The sequence below is a fragment of the Camelina sativa genome, chromosome 9, assembly GCF_030686135.1.
Source record: "Camelina sativa cultivar CO46 ecotype springtype chromosome 9, ASM3068613v1".
NCBI lineage: Eukaryota > Viridiplantae > Streptophyta > Magnoliopsida > Brassicales > Brassicaceae > Camelina > Camelina sativa.
In genome coordinates, this window is record NC_141888.1 from 19,368,211 (window position 1) to 19,385,478 (window position 17,268).

At 33.9% G+C, this 17,268-nt stretch overlaps 1 protein-coding gene and 1 pseudogene across 2 annotated transcripts; one reads left to right on the forward strand and one right to left on the reverse strand.

Moving 5' to 3' along the window:
- Positions 1 to 6,088: 6,088 nt before the first annotated feature.
- On the reverse strand, positions 6,089 to 8,561 carry LOC104710990 (zinc finger protein BALDIBIS-like). The gene is made up of 4 exons (XM_010427651.3): positions 8,194 to 8,561; positions 7,594 to 7,993; positions 6,582 to 7,393; positions 6,089 to 6,492 (listed from the first exon to the last, which is right to left on the reverse strand). The coding sequence occupies exons 1-3, from the start codon at positions 8,339 to 8,341 to the stop codon at positions 6,586 to 6,588; spliced, it is 1,356 nt and encodes a 451-aa protein (XP_010425953.2). The 5' UTR covers positions 8,342 to 8,561; the 3' UTR covers positions 6,089 to 6,492; positions 6,582 to 6,585.
- Positions 8,562 to 15,112: 6,551 nt separating this feature from the next.
- LOC147938324 (ras-related protein RABB1b-like) lies at positions 15,113 to 16,767 on the forward strand (annotated as a pseudogene). The gene is made up of 3 exons (XR_015565445.1): positions 15,113 to 15,278; positions 15,778 to 15,860; positions 16,270 to 16,767. The product of XR_015565445.1 is annotated as a ras-related protein RABB1b-like (transcript).
- Positions 16,768 to 17,268: the final 501 nt, after the last annotated feature.

Sequence of the window (17,268 nt, forward strand, 5' to 3'; positions counted from 1 at the left end):
CATCATAGACCGCATATCCCGGATCTCGCTCTGCATACGGTGGAGCTCAGTGTTGGAAGCATAACCCGGAGTCAGGACATTTCTGCCCATAGGGGGAGGAAAACGAACTGGAACTTCGGAGGATCCAGCGACATCAAACTGAACCGGAGTGTGGCTATCGCCAACCAACGGCGGTGCTGCTTGAGTATTTAGCTAAGGTGGGAAAGTATTCCCCGTAGTCACGGTTGCTGCTGCCGGCTGCAAGGTGAAAGGCGGAATGACGCCAGCGAAATCCAAAGAACGTCGTTGAGGGTTTTGATTGGAGGACAAAAGATCGACCCGATCGGCATATGCATGGTGAGAGGCTGAAAGATCGGCTACTGACGCAGTGACCGTCTCCAAGCGGGTAGAGCAGCGGAAAGAGCAGCGGAGGCTGCATGCTGACGATCGGACTTCTCAGTCAAATCTTGCAAAAGTTTCTGGATGGTTTCTAGAGTTACCTGGTTGGAAGAGTCGGTAGCCATAGCGTCGTTTGTATAGTGTGGGTTCGAATGTGAGGTCGGAACTAGCAAGAGTACAGGTGATAACTCCCCTCCTTCTAGCGCCAAATGTGAGAACTTAAGTTTTACCTAAGTTCCGGAATGAATTAAGAGCGGTAGGTGCTTACCACCGTCCTAGTTCCAAGCAGAAAATAGAGAACAATTGTAATTTGCGAAGTGAAAAGAGTATTATTATTGCCAAAAGTGAGTTTTTCAATCCCCCTTATCATTTCCCTTTTATTCTCTTATTTATAATCCTATTACAATTAATATCGAATCAATCTATTGCGTAAATCTCTCGCTCCCATTAATTCGATTTATTACTTGATTATTTGAACGTCCTCCAAACTCCGGGGTGTTTCGTTCTGCCATTATACTTTTACTTCGATTCTCTCCGCTCCATCATAATGAGCCAGTTCTACTACGTTTCGGCCCATTTTGTCCGTCCGTCTTGGGCCCAGGCCCATCATCCAAGGTGCCGAATCACAGTACCAACAGATAAGGAGTAACATAAGTTTAGCATGATCTAAATCTAAAGAGTAGTTATATTAATATCCTCTCTCAAGTTGGAAGTGTAAGATGCCGAATACCCAACTTGGAAAGAAGAGCTTCAAATGATGGACTAGGCAATGCTTTAGTGAGGATGTCAGCGAGTTGGTTGTGTGTCGTAACGTGTTCCAATGTAATGAGTTTGGTATCAACTGCATGATGAACTTGATGACGGTCGGATTCAACATGCTTAGTATGTTCATGAAAGACGGGATTCATTACAATATAAATCGCCGATTTACTGTCACAAAACAGTCGGATAGGTGTGGTGCGAGGGACTCCAAGAAAAAGAGCTAGTTCATTAAACCATTTGAGTTCACAAAGACTAAATGACGTCTTGTTTCTAAGCTTTCCACGAAATTGGAGAATCACCAACGAAGACAATGTACGCACTAAGAGAGCAATGAGAGAGAGAGGACAACCATTCCAATCCGAGTCATAGTATACAGAAATAGTCAGAACATTCCATCTGAGTTATCTTAATAGTAATCTTACAAATTTTTCTACAATGAATTTGATAGGATATATTTCCTACCAAATAGCTACCATTTTTTTTAACAAAAAACAGCTAGCATAGGAAATGGAAAAAAACAAATTCCTACAACAACGGATAGTGAGTTACTGGTATAATATTTCTTCTGAAACTCCTACTAACGTTAAAGTCATAGGAAACTTTGTAGGATATAGGATTTCTTGCTGTTAGAACCATAATATAATATATTCCTATGTGAAAGTTGAAGTATATTTGGATGAGAAATTAATATTCAAAATTGGACAAATAAAAAAATATCTCACATTGGAACTGTGAAACATATATGGAGAAAATTCATTAAGTATGTGAGAGGAAATATATGTGTTGACACAAGTGTTCAAGAAAACGGTTTAGGCGGCCGCCTACGTACCGTCTAGGTGTTAGGCGCTCAACAAACCTCTAGACGACCGCCTAAACCGTCTAAAATCGCATAAATATTATTTTATTATATATAAATAATTTTTGACTACATATATTTAAAATTTTAATTTTTATATTCATATACATAATTATAAACGTTTATATGTTATTAATCTAAATTAAATAAATGCATTTTTCTAATTTTTGTTTATCATTTATTATTTATTATTTTGTCTAACATATATTTTTAGATAAATTTAGATATAATATCATATATATAACGTTTTATGTTGTAAATGTCTAAATCGCATTAAAACGACTCAACTCCGAGTAGACGTTCTAGGGGCTATGCGTTCTAGGGGCTAGGCGTTGGATCAACATGATGCATTGCCAAAAAGCATTGAATGCATTGCCAAAAAGCATTGAGACCAAATTATGGTGTAACAATTTCTCTCGTGGCATAGAGCTTCTTGAAGCCGTGAAAGACCAACATGAAATTTTTTTTTCTTATTGGCAGAAATTTACACTAATTTCACTTAAGTGTGCCCCATACTAATTTCACTAAGAAAGCATGCCTATACTAATTAATAAGGGAATGATATAGTAGAGCTCTATAAATTAATACTCGCTATAAATTAATAAATTCTTCCGGTCTCGAGTTGGACCGGTATAAAAAATGACACATTTCGATAAAATAATAAGATAATAATTTTTTTGAAAATCCTCTGTAAAAATATGGTCACATTAATACCATAAATTAATAATCAAATAAACTAAAATATATATATATATATATATATATATATATATATAAATATATATATATATATATCTAAGAAAATTTAGTAAGATATGACTCTATTGTTGTTTGTCTATCTAAGAGAGAAAATTTAGTGAAGTATGACTCTGTTTTTGTTTGCATATTTTTGAATTTGCATTCTTGTTGGAGCTCATCTCTATTCTTTTTTATTGTTATCTTCTCAAATTGTATTCAAAAATTATGGAGAGTCCTAAAGGTACCGCAATATCTTCTTTGACGTCATCATTACCATGAAGGATATTAGTAACAATTTCTTCTAAACTCTAAACTTCTAACATTTATCATTTTTACCTAGATAATCTATTAAACAATTGACATTCATCCTATTACGATAACCAAGACTAAAAAATAAAATAAAAAATCTTTAAAAATGTGAATGATAAGAAAAATATATTATTTTATAACAGAAAGATTTCAAAATTATGAAAATAAGAAAATCTCTTCATAAATTAATATTTTATTAATTTATCGATAAATTAATAATTATTAATTTATCCATAAATTAAAATCTCTATAAATTAAGAAAATTTCATTGTCCCAACATTATTAATTTATAGAGGTTTTACTGTAGTTTACAAAAAATTAAATAAGGGAATTATAGTCTCATAAGCATCATGTCAAAAATCTGCAGCAACATCAAAGGAGAAATCATCTGCAGCAGATCCTAAATCAGGATCAAATCTCCTGCAACTGAAATTGATTTAACTTCACAGTCCCCTCTTTGGAGATCTCTGGTAAATAACGATACATGTTTTGAATTTATTATAGTTAGTATTCTCTCTTTATTAAATGGTTTATATTGTAAACATGTCAGAGGAAAAACATAGGTGGAGGTATGAAGGAAAATCAGAAGTGTAAGCTGATGGATATTAGCGGAAAGAAGCGGATTGTTGTTGAGGGACGTGTTCATAAAACTGACCCGGAGCATAAGGTCCACTCTGTTACATTGGGTCCTAATGCTGCTAGTGTTTGGATTGAAAAAGTGAAGGTAGATGACGCAGCAGTCTGGAAGACATCAGATGAGATCGAGTTTATGAGAGATGCACTTGGTTCACCTATCGCTTGGCCAATTGATAAATTGGTTGTCTATTGACGGGTAGAAACTGAGGTAAGTGTTAGAAATTGATGATTGTGAGTTGAGTATACATGTTATGCAGATGTTATTACAAAACTAATGATGAAAGAAATTTTCTTTGCAGGGAGTGAAGCAACTTTGGTCCAGCTAGTCTAACTAGCTACTTTTGTTTAGTTTAAGAATATGTTAAAGAACTATGTGTTTTGGATTCAGACTTATGTTTTATGCTATATTGGTTTCAGACTTATGTTGCTTCTTTTGGATTCAGACATGTTAATTTTATGCTTTCAGACTTATGTTATATGGTATTTTGGATTCAGACTTGTGTATTAATTATATTATGCAAATTATAATAATAGATAGCTATATTAAAATACATATAACAGCAAAAAAAAAAACGTTATCTTTATATATTATAGCGCTAAAAATTAGCTCTCAAAACCTATATTACCGCATATGTGTAGCTATTAATAAATTAAGTATGGCAAAACTCATAAGCTATCGTATCAATATATATTATAGCACTACAAAATACTTGTTAAATAATAAAATTGAGAAAAAAAATGAGATGATAAGATATATCACAGCATAAAATCTTTGTCATTATATGGAGATCTTTCGTAGCACCTAGTAAGAGCTATTAAAAAAAACATTACCCAAAAATATATTGCTATAGTATAATAATTAACAGCGTACAGAAAACGTTATGTTATCTAATATATCATTGCATTAGAAATGTGTTATGGTAGGGGTAACCTCTACCACAGCTCCGGATGACACAGCAGTTAGTAAAACGCTATTAATAACATATTATAGCAAAAATCCCGTGCTATAAATGTTCATTTTTCTTGTAGTGTTCAGCTAGCGTTGACATAAAGCTCTGCGAGTTGGTGCTTTAGGCAGCATAAATATGTTATCAATTTCAGGGAAGGAATTTTGATATTAAGTCAAGTGGTCGAGTGGTCCATGACTCCATGTACAAGTGTTGGGTTTTAATCTTAGAAAACTGATATCTTTAACATTTTTTTTCTTTGTTTTTGTAAACAGATTTCAGCCTTTTAGGCACTAAATGATCTTGGGCCGGCGACACTTACAAAAATCTCATGTCATTGGCTTGCCAAGCTAGGCCGACAAGTAGGCATGGGCACTAATACCCGTTACCCGTATTCGACCCGTTACTCGGCTCATACCCGTCCCAAAAAAAAGGATACCCGCAGCTTTAGGGTCGAGTAAAAGGTATTATATTTATATTACCCGTAAGCAAGGGACGAGTATAGGGTATTAGTTTAGTTTTCAATACCCGTTCCGTTACTCGGCCCTTTACCCGTTTTGCTACCCGACCTGTAAATACCCGTTAATATTTTGTATTATTATTATTATTATTTATTATTAATTTATAGAGTTAGAGTTAAAACCTAAGTTCAACTTAGCCTAACTGAATTAATATATTATTTTTATTTTCAAAATTCGTAATTTTATAATTTTGGAACTATATATTGCATAAATTTATGAATTTTTCATTTTTTGGATTTCAAAAGATAAAATTATTATTGCGATTATGAACATTTTTTTATTGGGTACTCGTTTTCCGGATAATAATAAAGGGTCGGGACGAGTAAAGAGTCAACTATTTTTTACCGGATACCCCGTTTCTCCGGGTATTCGTTATTTAAGGGTCGAGTATAGTAAATTTTTTCTGTTACCCGTTAGGGTCGGGACGAGTAAAGGGTCAGAGAAAATTCAAGGGTACTCGTCCCGTGCCCAGCACTACCGACAAGAGTAACCGGTTATTCCATAATTTCCATTTTCCATCACAACTCTGCAAACTTGTTATTTAAGATAAACTACGCCATAATATGTAAAACCAATTAAATAAGAGAGAAGCATCTGGATGGAGATTGCTTCTTTTTTTTTACTATATGAAAACTAGCGGTTACAAAAGACTTAATGAGAAGAGGTGCATATAGGATAGAGAAAGACAATAGAATTATTTATGCATCATTCCAGGCAACACCCCACCCTAGATGGGTTCTCTTCGACAAAATCACAACCTTTTACCTTCACCTAGATGCAAAATTCTGTTAATACGAGTGGTTTGATAGTTTGATAAGCTCACTTTTAGCTGGTTGATGATTTGGTTCAATTATTAGCTTTCCACTCAATTGTTGGCTACCTAGCAAATTGTGCCAAATGGACTTCCGTAATTTTATTTTTCATTTTAAATCGAAAACACATTCTAGAAAATGAGTTTTTCAATAACAAGAATTAAAAAGGTTCACCTTTTACAAGGAAAAAAACAAAAAGTAACAACTACTTAAAGTTTACATAACCTACGTACAAACTTTTTCCTTGTTTCTTTTAGGTTCTTTCCAACTTAAAGCATGAAAATAATTACAAGGAAAAAACAAAATGAAGAATAAGAAAAGACATAGCGTATGCTTTGCTCTGCTGTGCATGCATGCAGAAGTGGACCCGAATAGCTTCCCATCTCCGTCAACCTAGTGGACCCACTACGCAGCACCGAGTTGACTCAGAGATTCTCTCCGAGTCAAAAACTCATCTTTCACGGTGTTAATTCGCCGTGCTTAAACTGTCCTCTCTCGTCACTTGGGTTTACATAGTTTACGTTTGTGCATTTCTAGAAAAAACAAATATCATAAACAGAGGAATCCTACCTTTTCTTCAAATTCATACACACAAATATATTTAAACGACAACGTGCGTTACCAAACTACTGGTTCCTGTCGGGGGTTGGTGTACCGTCGGTAGTGGCCGGAGGGGACGAGTCGAGAAGATTACGGTTTACCATTAATAATGGCCAAGTACGGTGTTGACTTCCCACACCAAGAAAGTCTCTCGTGAAGCCTCCTTCATCAACTTCCGTAGTTTTCATATTCTCCGTTTGCTTGTTGTTGAAGATGGAGGTGTTACTCATTAGACCAAAAGCCTTGCTATTGTTTAAGCTTGATGATGATCTCTTTGATCCCATTTGAGCCGCCTTTTGTAACAATGCCGTGGCTGACATGGATGCTATTTGTCCACCGTTTTGGCTGTAATTATTAGCGTTGTTGTGTGCTTCCGAAGAGAACAAAGAACCACTAATTACAACCTTTTTGATCTCATGTTCCTCTTCATTCTTGGAGATTCCCCTTTGGAGAATGTTGTTGTTGTTGTTTTCGTTGAGAAGCCATTGATGAGATGATTGCCCTTGTAAATGCCATAGATTTTGAAGCGAGTCGGATGCGCTACGAGTTGATGGGGAGGCAAAAACATTGGGTTGTATGGGGAGCTGGTCGGTGAAGGTTTGTCCCAAAAAGGTTTGGCGCTGGTTATTGAAAACCGGTTGATCCAATTGGGAAGATGTAGTATGTCCATGTTGATGATTTTCATTGATGTTTCCAAGGTTGACTTCAGCGTCCGGGGCATTGTGTAGATATGCGGGTGTGGCTGAAGCTGCAGCTGGTGGAACTGAGACGAATCTTGCACTCTCTTCAGCTAAGGCGTCACAGAATGCTCTATGTGTGATGAAACTATCTTTCCTGTTCCATTTGAATCATCCAATATACTAATTTAATAACGTTTACATTAATATATAATCTGTTAAATGACGATGATAGTTAAAAGCAGCATATGTTTTTACTCTGAAGTTTGTATAAACATTGTCGTTCATTAATTTAATTTTGCTCTTTAACAAATATAAAATAAATAAATAAACTTACAAAATGGTGTTGTAATATACCTGGAAAAGAGGGTACCACAGTCACATCTGTATTCCCTAGTACCACAAATCTTGCTATGAGCTTTCCAATCGGATATGACAGCATACTTCTTGGAACACTTGTCACATTTCCACTTCTTCTCACCGTGTTTCCTGCTGAAATGCTTCTTGATTCCAGTTAAGTCGCCGAGAGCTCGGCCCGGGTCGTGGTGTACGCAAGTCTTCTCGGGACAGATGTACACTTTTTTCTTAATTTGGTCCTTGTTCGTCCTTTGCTTTAGCTTCCATGGAAGGTTATGGCCTCTCCGGTGAAGCTGAAGGTTCTGGTCTCTCTTAAACCCTTTGTTGCAAATCTCGCAGATGAACCGGTTAGCCGCCATGAGGGAGTTTGGCGATAGAGCGATAACTTCTGCATCTGGATCTGGTTTTATGAATTTAATTTACCAAATTAAAACCAATGAAATAATATATACGGAAACATGACAAGAGAAAAGAAAAAAAGAGATCCAAAGTTGGAAAAATATTGTTCTTGATCGAAACATGACAAAAAGAAGTTATCAAGAATATAACTATCCTATAATCAAAACTCTTTAGATTTAGATTAAGTGTTTATAGAAATGCCTGGATTTCCCGGTAGATTTCGTTTCCTCTTGGCTGAGTTTGAGGAGGTAGGATTAGGGTTAGGGTTAGGATTTGGGGTGATGTGTTCTTGGTGAAGGACATAGCTGGGAAACGAGAGTTGATGATGATGATCATCTGGCATCATCATGTTGATGTGGGTTTAGTTGAGAGACAGAGAGAGAGAGAGAGAGAGAGAGAGAGAGAGAGAGAGAGAGAGATCGGGAGAGAGAGTTTTGAAGTAAGAAGACAAAACAGGTGGACAAAGAGATATACAGGAACACTCTTTAATTTGTCATACAGTTCTCTACTAAATCAAGTAAAATTCTGAGAGCAAGAAGACAGAGAGGGTTATGAAGAAGAAAACAAGTAAGAATGTAACTAATTTTATATTTCCATTATATTATATATAGAGTATATTAAAAAGAATACACCTAATTTACAGACATATATAATACAATACATTTATGTTTTATTTTATTTTATTGTGAACCTCAAAAAGCTAAATATTTAATTATGTAAGCTGACTGTATTGTTCTCTTACGGCTATTAGCGTACAAGAAGTTCAACTATTGCTTTGAAAATTAAGCATATAAGAATTTGGACTTTAGATAGATAATAGTCATCGGTTTATATATACATATCATGTATTTTTATTTCAATTAAGTTGATGAATGTTTTACACTAGTGTTCATATAAATCCCACAAGACTTAGAGAAGTAAGCGCTAGATATTTCTAGGTTCGATGACTTAAAAATTGGGTTATGTCCTATTTTTTCCAAGAAAGCTTCAAAAAAAAAAATTTGGGGGTCGTCGGTACAAATTTAATATAATAAATAAATTTGTTTTATTATTTGTGATAGTAAGCTTTTGGACACTTGCAAAGAGTCCTGTAGCATAAAACCAAAAAGAAAGCTGGCGAAGAGGGAATCTCTCTCTCTTCACACACGACTGTTCCTCTTACAAGTCGGTCAGCGATAGACTCAAACTGGACCACTGTGTATATACTCTCACCTACGTAAGTAACGTAACGTAAGTATCTATGCGTACGTACTCAAGTCAAATATACGAACAATCTAGAAATGTAGAAATACATATACAGTTCTGTGGATCTTTAAACTTCATGTCAGTTCTAACCGTATAGGCTCTTTGGATATTTCAGAATCTCGTTTTATCCCATACAGTGAATTCATTCACATAAATACAAATTATAATAGTCCTAATGCCTATACAAAAAAACTAATAGCTAGGTTGAATCAAGGTTAGGTACCACTACAAAACAAGATAATGAGTTTCTTCACACCTTTTGCAAAACAATATGGCTCGTAAAATCAAATAAGAAAAAAAATCTAAAAGTTAAATAAAATTTAACTTTTTGTCGTAACTAAAAGTTAAATAAAATTTAAGTTGGATGGTTTACTTTCTTATACGTTTGTATTGTAAATTAAACTTACTACTCAGGAGAACCATTTTAGTTACAAGTTTAAGATCCTAACTAATGATTGATTACGAGGAGATTATGATATTTAATTTAGATCCATTACTTCTTGATTAATCAAACAGAAAAATTCTTATAAATTATATGTTGACTTCTTTTTAAGTAAATTATATGAGATCAATTTCATGATTCTTTTTTTTTATCTGGAATCTCTAAGAAGTAAGAACCTAGGTAAGTTGCTGATCTTAAATCCTAACAACTTCTTGGGTAAGAAAGAATAAAATCCAAAGAAGTGATGTAGAGTTCTAAAATAGACACAAGGGTCGACAAGGTAGGGATGGGGTCCCCATAGATAAAGGAGATAGATATCATCTGATTGCTCAAACAAAGAAATGACTGTTCCCTCTTTGCTTCTCCCTATCCAAAAATTTCTCTGAATTTTTTTTTTACTGTGGTTTTTTTTTCCTTTAGGGAATCAGAAATGATTTGAGCATTTTGAATAGAGGTAATCTTGTGCTAGCAAGAAAAAAAAATGAACTCGTATATGTAGATATGTTAGTGATCATGCAAGTATTCTCAGTCTACAAGTTGATTATAATATCTAAGACACAGTCCATTGATTCTGCCAACCAAAATAATTCTTAGATTTTGTTTGTCTTATTGGGGAAAAAAATAAGGCAGATCTTTAAACTTATGTCTACTTTATTTATGTAAATTGTCTATTAATTAAAGCAATAGAATGTTCAAAGTGTCTGAGGACTTTTAATCAAAAATACGGGAAAAACATAGTTGATTTTGGTGATAAATAAAATTGTTACTTCACTAATAGGTAAGTTTTATTGTTAGATGTGAAGGGACTTGAGTAATATATAAAGGTTTAGGGTCTCTTCACTTATTGTCAATTGATTTTGAGTTGAAAGCTCACTATCTAACATGGTATCAGAGCCTATACACGCTGGCCTGTTAATTAATCTGGTCCGGATAGAGGCCCGATCACCCCATTAATTGATGCCTCAAAGGAAGGCTCAATTCCATCGAGATAGCTGAAAAAAATAAAACATTATCTCGAGGGGCGTGATAGATTCTGTCGAGATTAACGGCTAGAATACTCATTATCTCGAGGGGGCGTGTGGAGAAAAGATCCCACATCTGATAGATGTGAAGGGACTTGAGTAATATATAAAGGGTTAGGGCCTCTCCACTCATTGCCAATTGGTTTTGAGTTGGAAGCCCACTATCTAACATTATTCACTTATTCTTTTCTTTTTGTCAGTACAGATTTGTTGGATCTACAACATACAGTAATCGGGTACTGTGACTGAAGTCGACGAACTGCGGTATAAAAACCACAAAAATAAACATTAAACAACTTAACTAAAAAATATAGGATCCCATTAGTAATGTACCTAAAACTGTACAGAAAAACTGTAAACTGCAGCTGTAAACTAGAGCTAAGTAAAATTATTAGTAAACCTTTAAGTAAAGCTTTTGTTATTTGTACAATTATGTAAAATGGTTACCATTCAATACCATATATTTTCCTTATCATGTTCATGGTACTGTATTTCCTTGTAATATATGTTTCTATTTTATGTATATGGCTATCAATGTTTGAAATATTATTTGGACGGCATTCACTGTAGTGGGTTTAATATGATTGGTATGTGGCCCATTAGAAGGTTGAATATGAATTCGAGATATGTAGGAATTCGGATCTCCGGGGTTTTTGAAAGTATTTAGATCGTGATCTGTTAGATCAAATTTAGATCCGAATCTCAGATATCCGTGAAAACATATGTTTTTTTTTCCAACCATTGGGCCACAAGGCCGGCCCACTAGGGAAAATTTCTACATTCGTAGGAAGCGGGACTTGATCCCTGGTGTGATGGTGCCTTCTACAAATGTACTTACTTCCTGCCACTGCACTAAGGTCACTTCACAAAAAAAACATATGTTTTTATACGTTTGTAAACCATAATTACCTCATTTGTAAACTCAAATCGACATATAATTTCGTTCTAATTATAAAATCGAAATCCTAACCACCTTATTTATAAACTCAAACCGATATATAATTTTGTTCTAATTGTAAAATCTAAATCCTAATAACCTCATTTATAAATTCAAACCGATATATAATTTCGATCTAATTGTAAAATATAAACCCTAACTACCTCATTTGTAAACCCAAACTGACATAATTTTGTTTTAGTTGTAAAAATTTAAACTCTAATCACCTCATTTATAAACCCAAACCGACAAATATTTTTGTTCTAATTGTAAAAACTAAATCTTAATTCTCATTTATAAACCCCAAACCGATATATAACCTCGTTTAATTGTAAAATTTAGACCAAGCCAATATTTAATTTTCTTTAATTAAAACTATAGAAAACATTTTCCATTATTTTGTTTTGATTTTTAATTTGATTTTAATTTTTATATAAATAAAATATTATATAGAAAATTCTGATTGGTTGAAAAGAGGAGGTGAATAGAAGGGTTCATCCCTAGGAGTGAATCTAAATATTTTTCAGCAACTTTAATATATAAAAAGATAAAAATTTATGTTGCTTAAAGCTGTACCAACACATGAACACATGATGTGCAGATTATATATTGTTAGTTGAAATGAATATTGGATTTCTGTATCATCATGATTTGCCAACATAACTTCTAATTCGTACGCCAATTAACTACTTATGGATAAGCTCAGATTGTAAATTTTTCTAAAAGTACTAACAGCTTTGAGTTGTAGTACTTGGAGGTTGAATCCACATACACACATGATAGATTATAAAAATTTTTAATTACGTTAAACAAGATTGTTTGTATTAAAATAGCAATACAAAAATAAATAAAATCTTTTGAAATTTTCAGATGGATTAGAATGCTAGGCTTAGGAAAAGTTTCACGAAATCATAGATTATCAAATAAATCAATTAAAACCCAAAATCACATAAAACAAACATCTAATCGCTTAGATCAGCCATGATCATGCACTCACCTTTGAAAATAACGAATCTGATTTTAAATCCCACAAAAATAGCCTCCTAGCAAGCTCCTCTCACGTCCTCAGCATTAGATCTCCACTCCCACAAACAGATCTCACAGAAACAGGCAAGGAACTTCATTGGAACTCACAGGAAAACTCTCTGGAACTTTAAAGGCTATAGGAACAAAAAGTGGCTGAAACCCTACAAGGACGTCGAGTTTCCACTTAAATACATGAGCCTTAAGGTTCCCAAAGCCAAAAACGCATCAACCCGTGCGTTTCACTTAAGTTGTCCCGCAAAAATATACCTTGCGTCGACCGATGCAACCTTGAATCGATCAATGCACATCCCAAAACTGGGATTTTGGTTCATGGACATTACAAAAACACACAAACACCCAAAGAAATCAATCAAACAACTCACAAATTTACAGAAAACAGAGATCTTAGCTAAGATAAGCCATGTCATGTACTCACCTTTCAAACAGAAAGATTCTGACCAATGACGAAGACAAGCATCCTAGCAAGCTTCTCTCAGTTCCTCAGCCTCTCCACTCACAGGGACAAATCTCTCCAAAGATGGCTTAGAACTATTCAGCAACATTCACATGAACTTTCCACAAAGATTTCTCTTTCTCTCAACCTTTAGAAATGACAAACGGGTTCACCACACTCTAGGGCGTCGAGCTTCTCTTTTATATGCGAGCTCTAGGTTTCTTCCATCAAACTGTAACGAACCAGAGAAATATAAATAACCGAACTCTATCACAACGAACCGAACTGTAATCGAACTCTACGAACCAGAATAACTGAACTAAACCAAGATTTTATTCGGTTAATTTTGGTAAAATTTTCAGTTTCCAATTAAACCAAATAACCAAAAAACTGAAATTGAATTATCCAAACAAACCGAAGTCGGAAGACTTTAACAGTGCTGTAAACTATTAATGTGCTGTGAAAGGTAGATTTGATAAAAGATTAAAGTTTAAAAACTACGATAAAATGTCATCTTATCGAAAATATTGGGTAGGAACTTAAGAGAAATGAGGAATATATTTTTACCAACAACGATCCAACAGCTTTCTTCCAAATGTGGTTATTGGATATCAAAAAAAATAATTAAAAAGTTTTTATGTGTGTCAGTCTATGTATATGCATCAACACAAATCATTGTCTTTATGTACATGGAACTTATAATTGGTCTCTAGGAAGTACTAGACTTTGTGTGTTCTTTAATCTAGGTTTGGTTATAAACGAATCACCTTTTTGTAGCTTAATGAAGCTGATATATATTCTGATTTACTATAAAAACAACCCTTTAATTACATCTTTTTAGGCAAACAATTCAGGCCTTGTACGTTACTTTCTATCTAATGAAATGGTAACACTTCTTTGATCAAAAAAAAAAAAAAAAAGGCAAACCGCGTCACTTTCAAAAATTCCAGGACAAACTAAAATATTAGAGTGTATAAGAAAATAATAATTTTGAAAATTATAAGTCGACTAGTTTAGTCTAAAAAAAATAATATTGAAAGTCGTTGTTAATAATATACTGTAATTAATCTATTTAATTTATATTTATATCTAAATTTAATACATACATACAGATTAGGAAATGATTAATATATTAAAATTGATTCGAACCAAATCCATATTTTTTACATTTAAAATAAAAATGCTTGAATCTGAATAAAAAACATAGATATTTTATATTTAGAATGGATCTTGAATAATGAATATTTAACCACAATATATTTTATAATTTACTTGTGGTAATTAAAGAAATCTTAAGTATGGTACATTTTAAAAAACGGTAAAACAAATACTCAACGCATAATTAGTTCGTGCTTATGACATAATCATTAAATTACTGGCTAACAAACCATAAAAATAACGATAGTTTTGTTATAATTACAAATACTAGGTTAGTACCCATGCTACGCCGCGGGTTGTTTTTAGATATTTTTTTTTGTATAATATTTTTGTTTCGTATTTTTTGAAATCAAAATTTAATATAAATTGTTTGGAATTAGAATTTACTATTAAGTTATTTAGAATTTTATATAATCTTCTCAAGTGTATGCACTGCCTATTCAAAGTCCATTTCCATAATAGAAATATTAATGTAAAACATTACCAAATAGCAACAACAAACATAAATTTACAAAGCAATATATAATACCAATGTACCTCAAATACTTTATGAGCAATCTTGCAAATAATTAATATTTGTTAGTACATCTGCTGTTTTTTTGATCCATGAATAAAGAGTACGCATTTAGATCATCTCCATTGGTGGTATTTAGATGGAGATGGCAAAGTTGCTTAACCATAAAAGGAAATAATTATATGCAAATGTGAGTTAAATAATGGTCGATGCTTTACAGAACGATTTTTAGAACCGTTTAGGACCCTGTACGTGTCACTTTCTGATTGGGTGAGGGAAACATAATTTTTTTTTTTTGCACTCTCTTTCTATTTTTCCGACTTTCATTCTTGTCTCTCTCTATTTGGCGAAGAGTGAACTCGAAACCATCGGATGATCAAATCGTACTCGACTGGCAGCATCGGTTCATCAAATCCGTCGTTATCAAGTTTGGTGCTCTCATGGTCACCGTCGATGAACGCCTCATCAAATTTCAAATTTGGGACACCGTACGCTTATGCTCTCTCTTTCTCTCTCTCTCGTCCTTTATCCTTTCTTCGTCTAATTAGGTCCACTTAAGAACTTAATCACGTTTTTATCGATTAGGATTGTTTTTGAGCCTTTTTGAGCTAAGCTAGATTTTGATTATTATAAAGATTAATTGTCATGATCAGTAAAAAATTTTCTCATTCTTTATAGAAACAATGCCTTATTATAATTTGCTAACAAGTAACAATTATATTTTAAAATCGTTGCCAGAGACTCAAAGTTGGGTTTCTTGATTAAGTTTCATCATAGGCTTCTTATTGAAATAGAAGCTGAGTTCACATGTCTCCTTGTTTCTCGTCAATAGTCTTTGATTCGTTTTTTTCACTCAGCTGTATGACTTGTTAATCTTTTCCGTTGGATGATGTATGGGCTGGACTTGTTTTATGTCTTTTTTTTGGTGCCTTCTGGTTCTAGTTTGCTATGATACGTTTATGGTTTAACCAATTGTATGATGTTTAGGCTGGATAAGAGTCTTTTAGATCCATCACCAGATCATATTAAAGAGGAGCAGCTGGAGCTTTACTGGTTTATGACATCACCAGGTTAGTATTTCCTTGCAACAGTATATGATCAGCTCCAATTTTCTGAATTCCTCCATCAGCAAAGGTTTTGGCAAGTTATTGGTTCTTTATTTCGTGAACTAATAAATTTAGAACTGCTGTTAAGGTTTTGGAAATTGGTACTTTCATCATAAATACAGGTTCTGGGAATTTACGTTTGATCTTGCATAAAGTTTTGGCTATATGATTGATACTGGCAATGCTCTTTTGGGAGTTTGTTAAGTTAACCATACATCTTAGCATTGTACTTAAAATGATCTTCTTACTCTGTTTCTTTTTTCTGGAATTTTTTACAAGTAAGAACGATATATATAAGAAGGATTGCAAGAGTTTTATCATGTGTTGATCTTTCTGCCCTCAAAGCTCAAAAGTCTGGTTCTTTTGGTTGCAGGAGAGAGACATTTAACCATCTGGCAAGTTGGTTGGAGGATGCTCGGCAACATGCAAATCCTAATATGAGTATTATGCTAATTGGGAACAAATGCGATCTTGCTCACAAGAGAGCTGTTAGCAAATAGGAAGGAGAACAGTTTGCCAAGGAACACGGCCTGCTATTCTTAGAAGCATCTGCATTTAACCATCTGTGTTACAATGTGATCTAATTCCCTTAATCTCTCTGGATTTTGCAGTCATCGGGCATTAAGGTTGGCTACATGCGTACTCAAGGTGCAGCAGGAGGCAGGGATGGTGCAATTTCTCAGGGAGGTGGCTGTTGTGGTTAAAAAGTCCTTAGGACACATATCTGCTATAATCTGGTGATCCATAAACTACTATTGTTTTTATACCATAGTGTCTTGAGCAATCTTCATTCCATTCTCGGTGTATAATGTCATAGCCCCCTCTATAAGTGTATGTACAAGCAAAAAGAAATATATTGACATCTTTAGCATATACAGGTCGCATAGATATGTTGAACCAAGTATCTTTAGCATATACAGATCGCATAGAATCATAATTCTGTTTGCCTACTGGATCAATTGATAAATTATTATACTATTTCCAAAATAAAATTTTTAAATTTGAGCTGCGAGAGTTTCTCGGTTGCGGCGGCCATGGATAAATTTTCTGATGAGAGATATACAACAAAGATTCATCTTAAGAAAATGAACACCCTTTGTTTCATATAAAACTACGACGATGAAGCAGAAGAAATCCAGGAGAAGATAAAACACTCTCTCCTTCGGTTCTCTTCTATTTAGTCCACATAAGAATAAAATCAGTGAGCTGTATTAATGTTATAATTTGATAGGGTAGAGATTTTTACTGAGGTGTCAAACACCTGCTTCAATATTAAGGCTGAGGTGTCATGCTCTGGAGAGAATCACCTTCTTCTTTTATTGTATTGATAAATAGTATGAATTACGGTTAATATAAAAATGTAATTAAATGA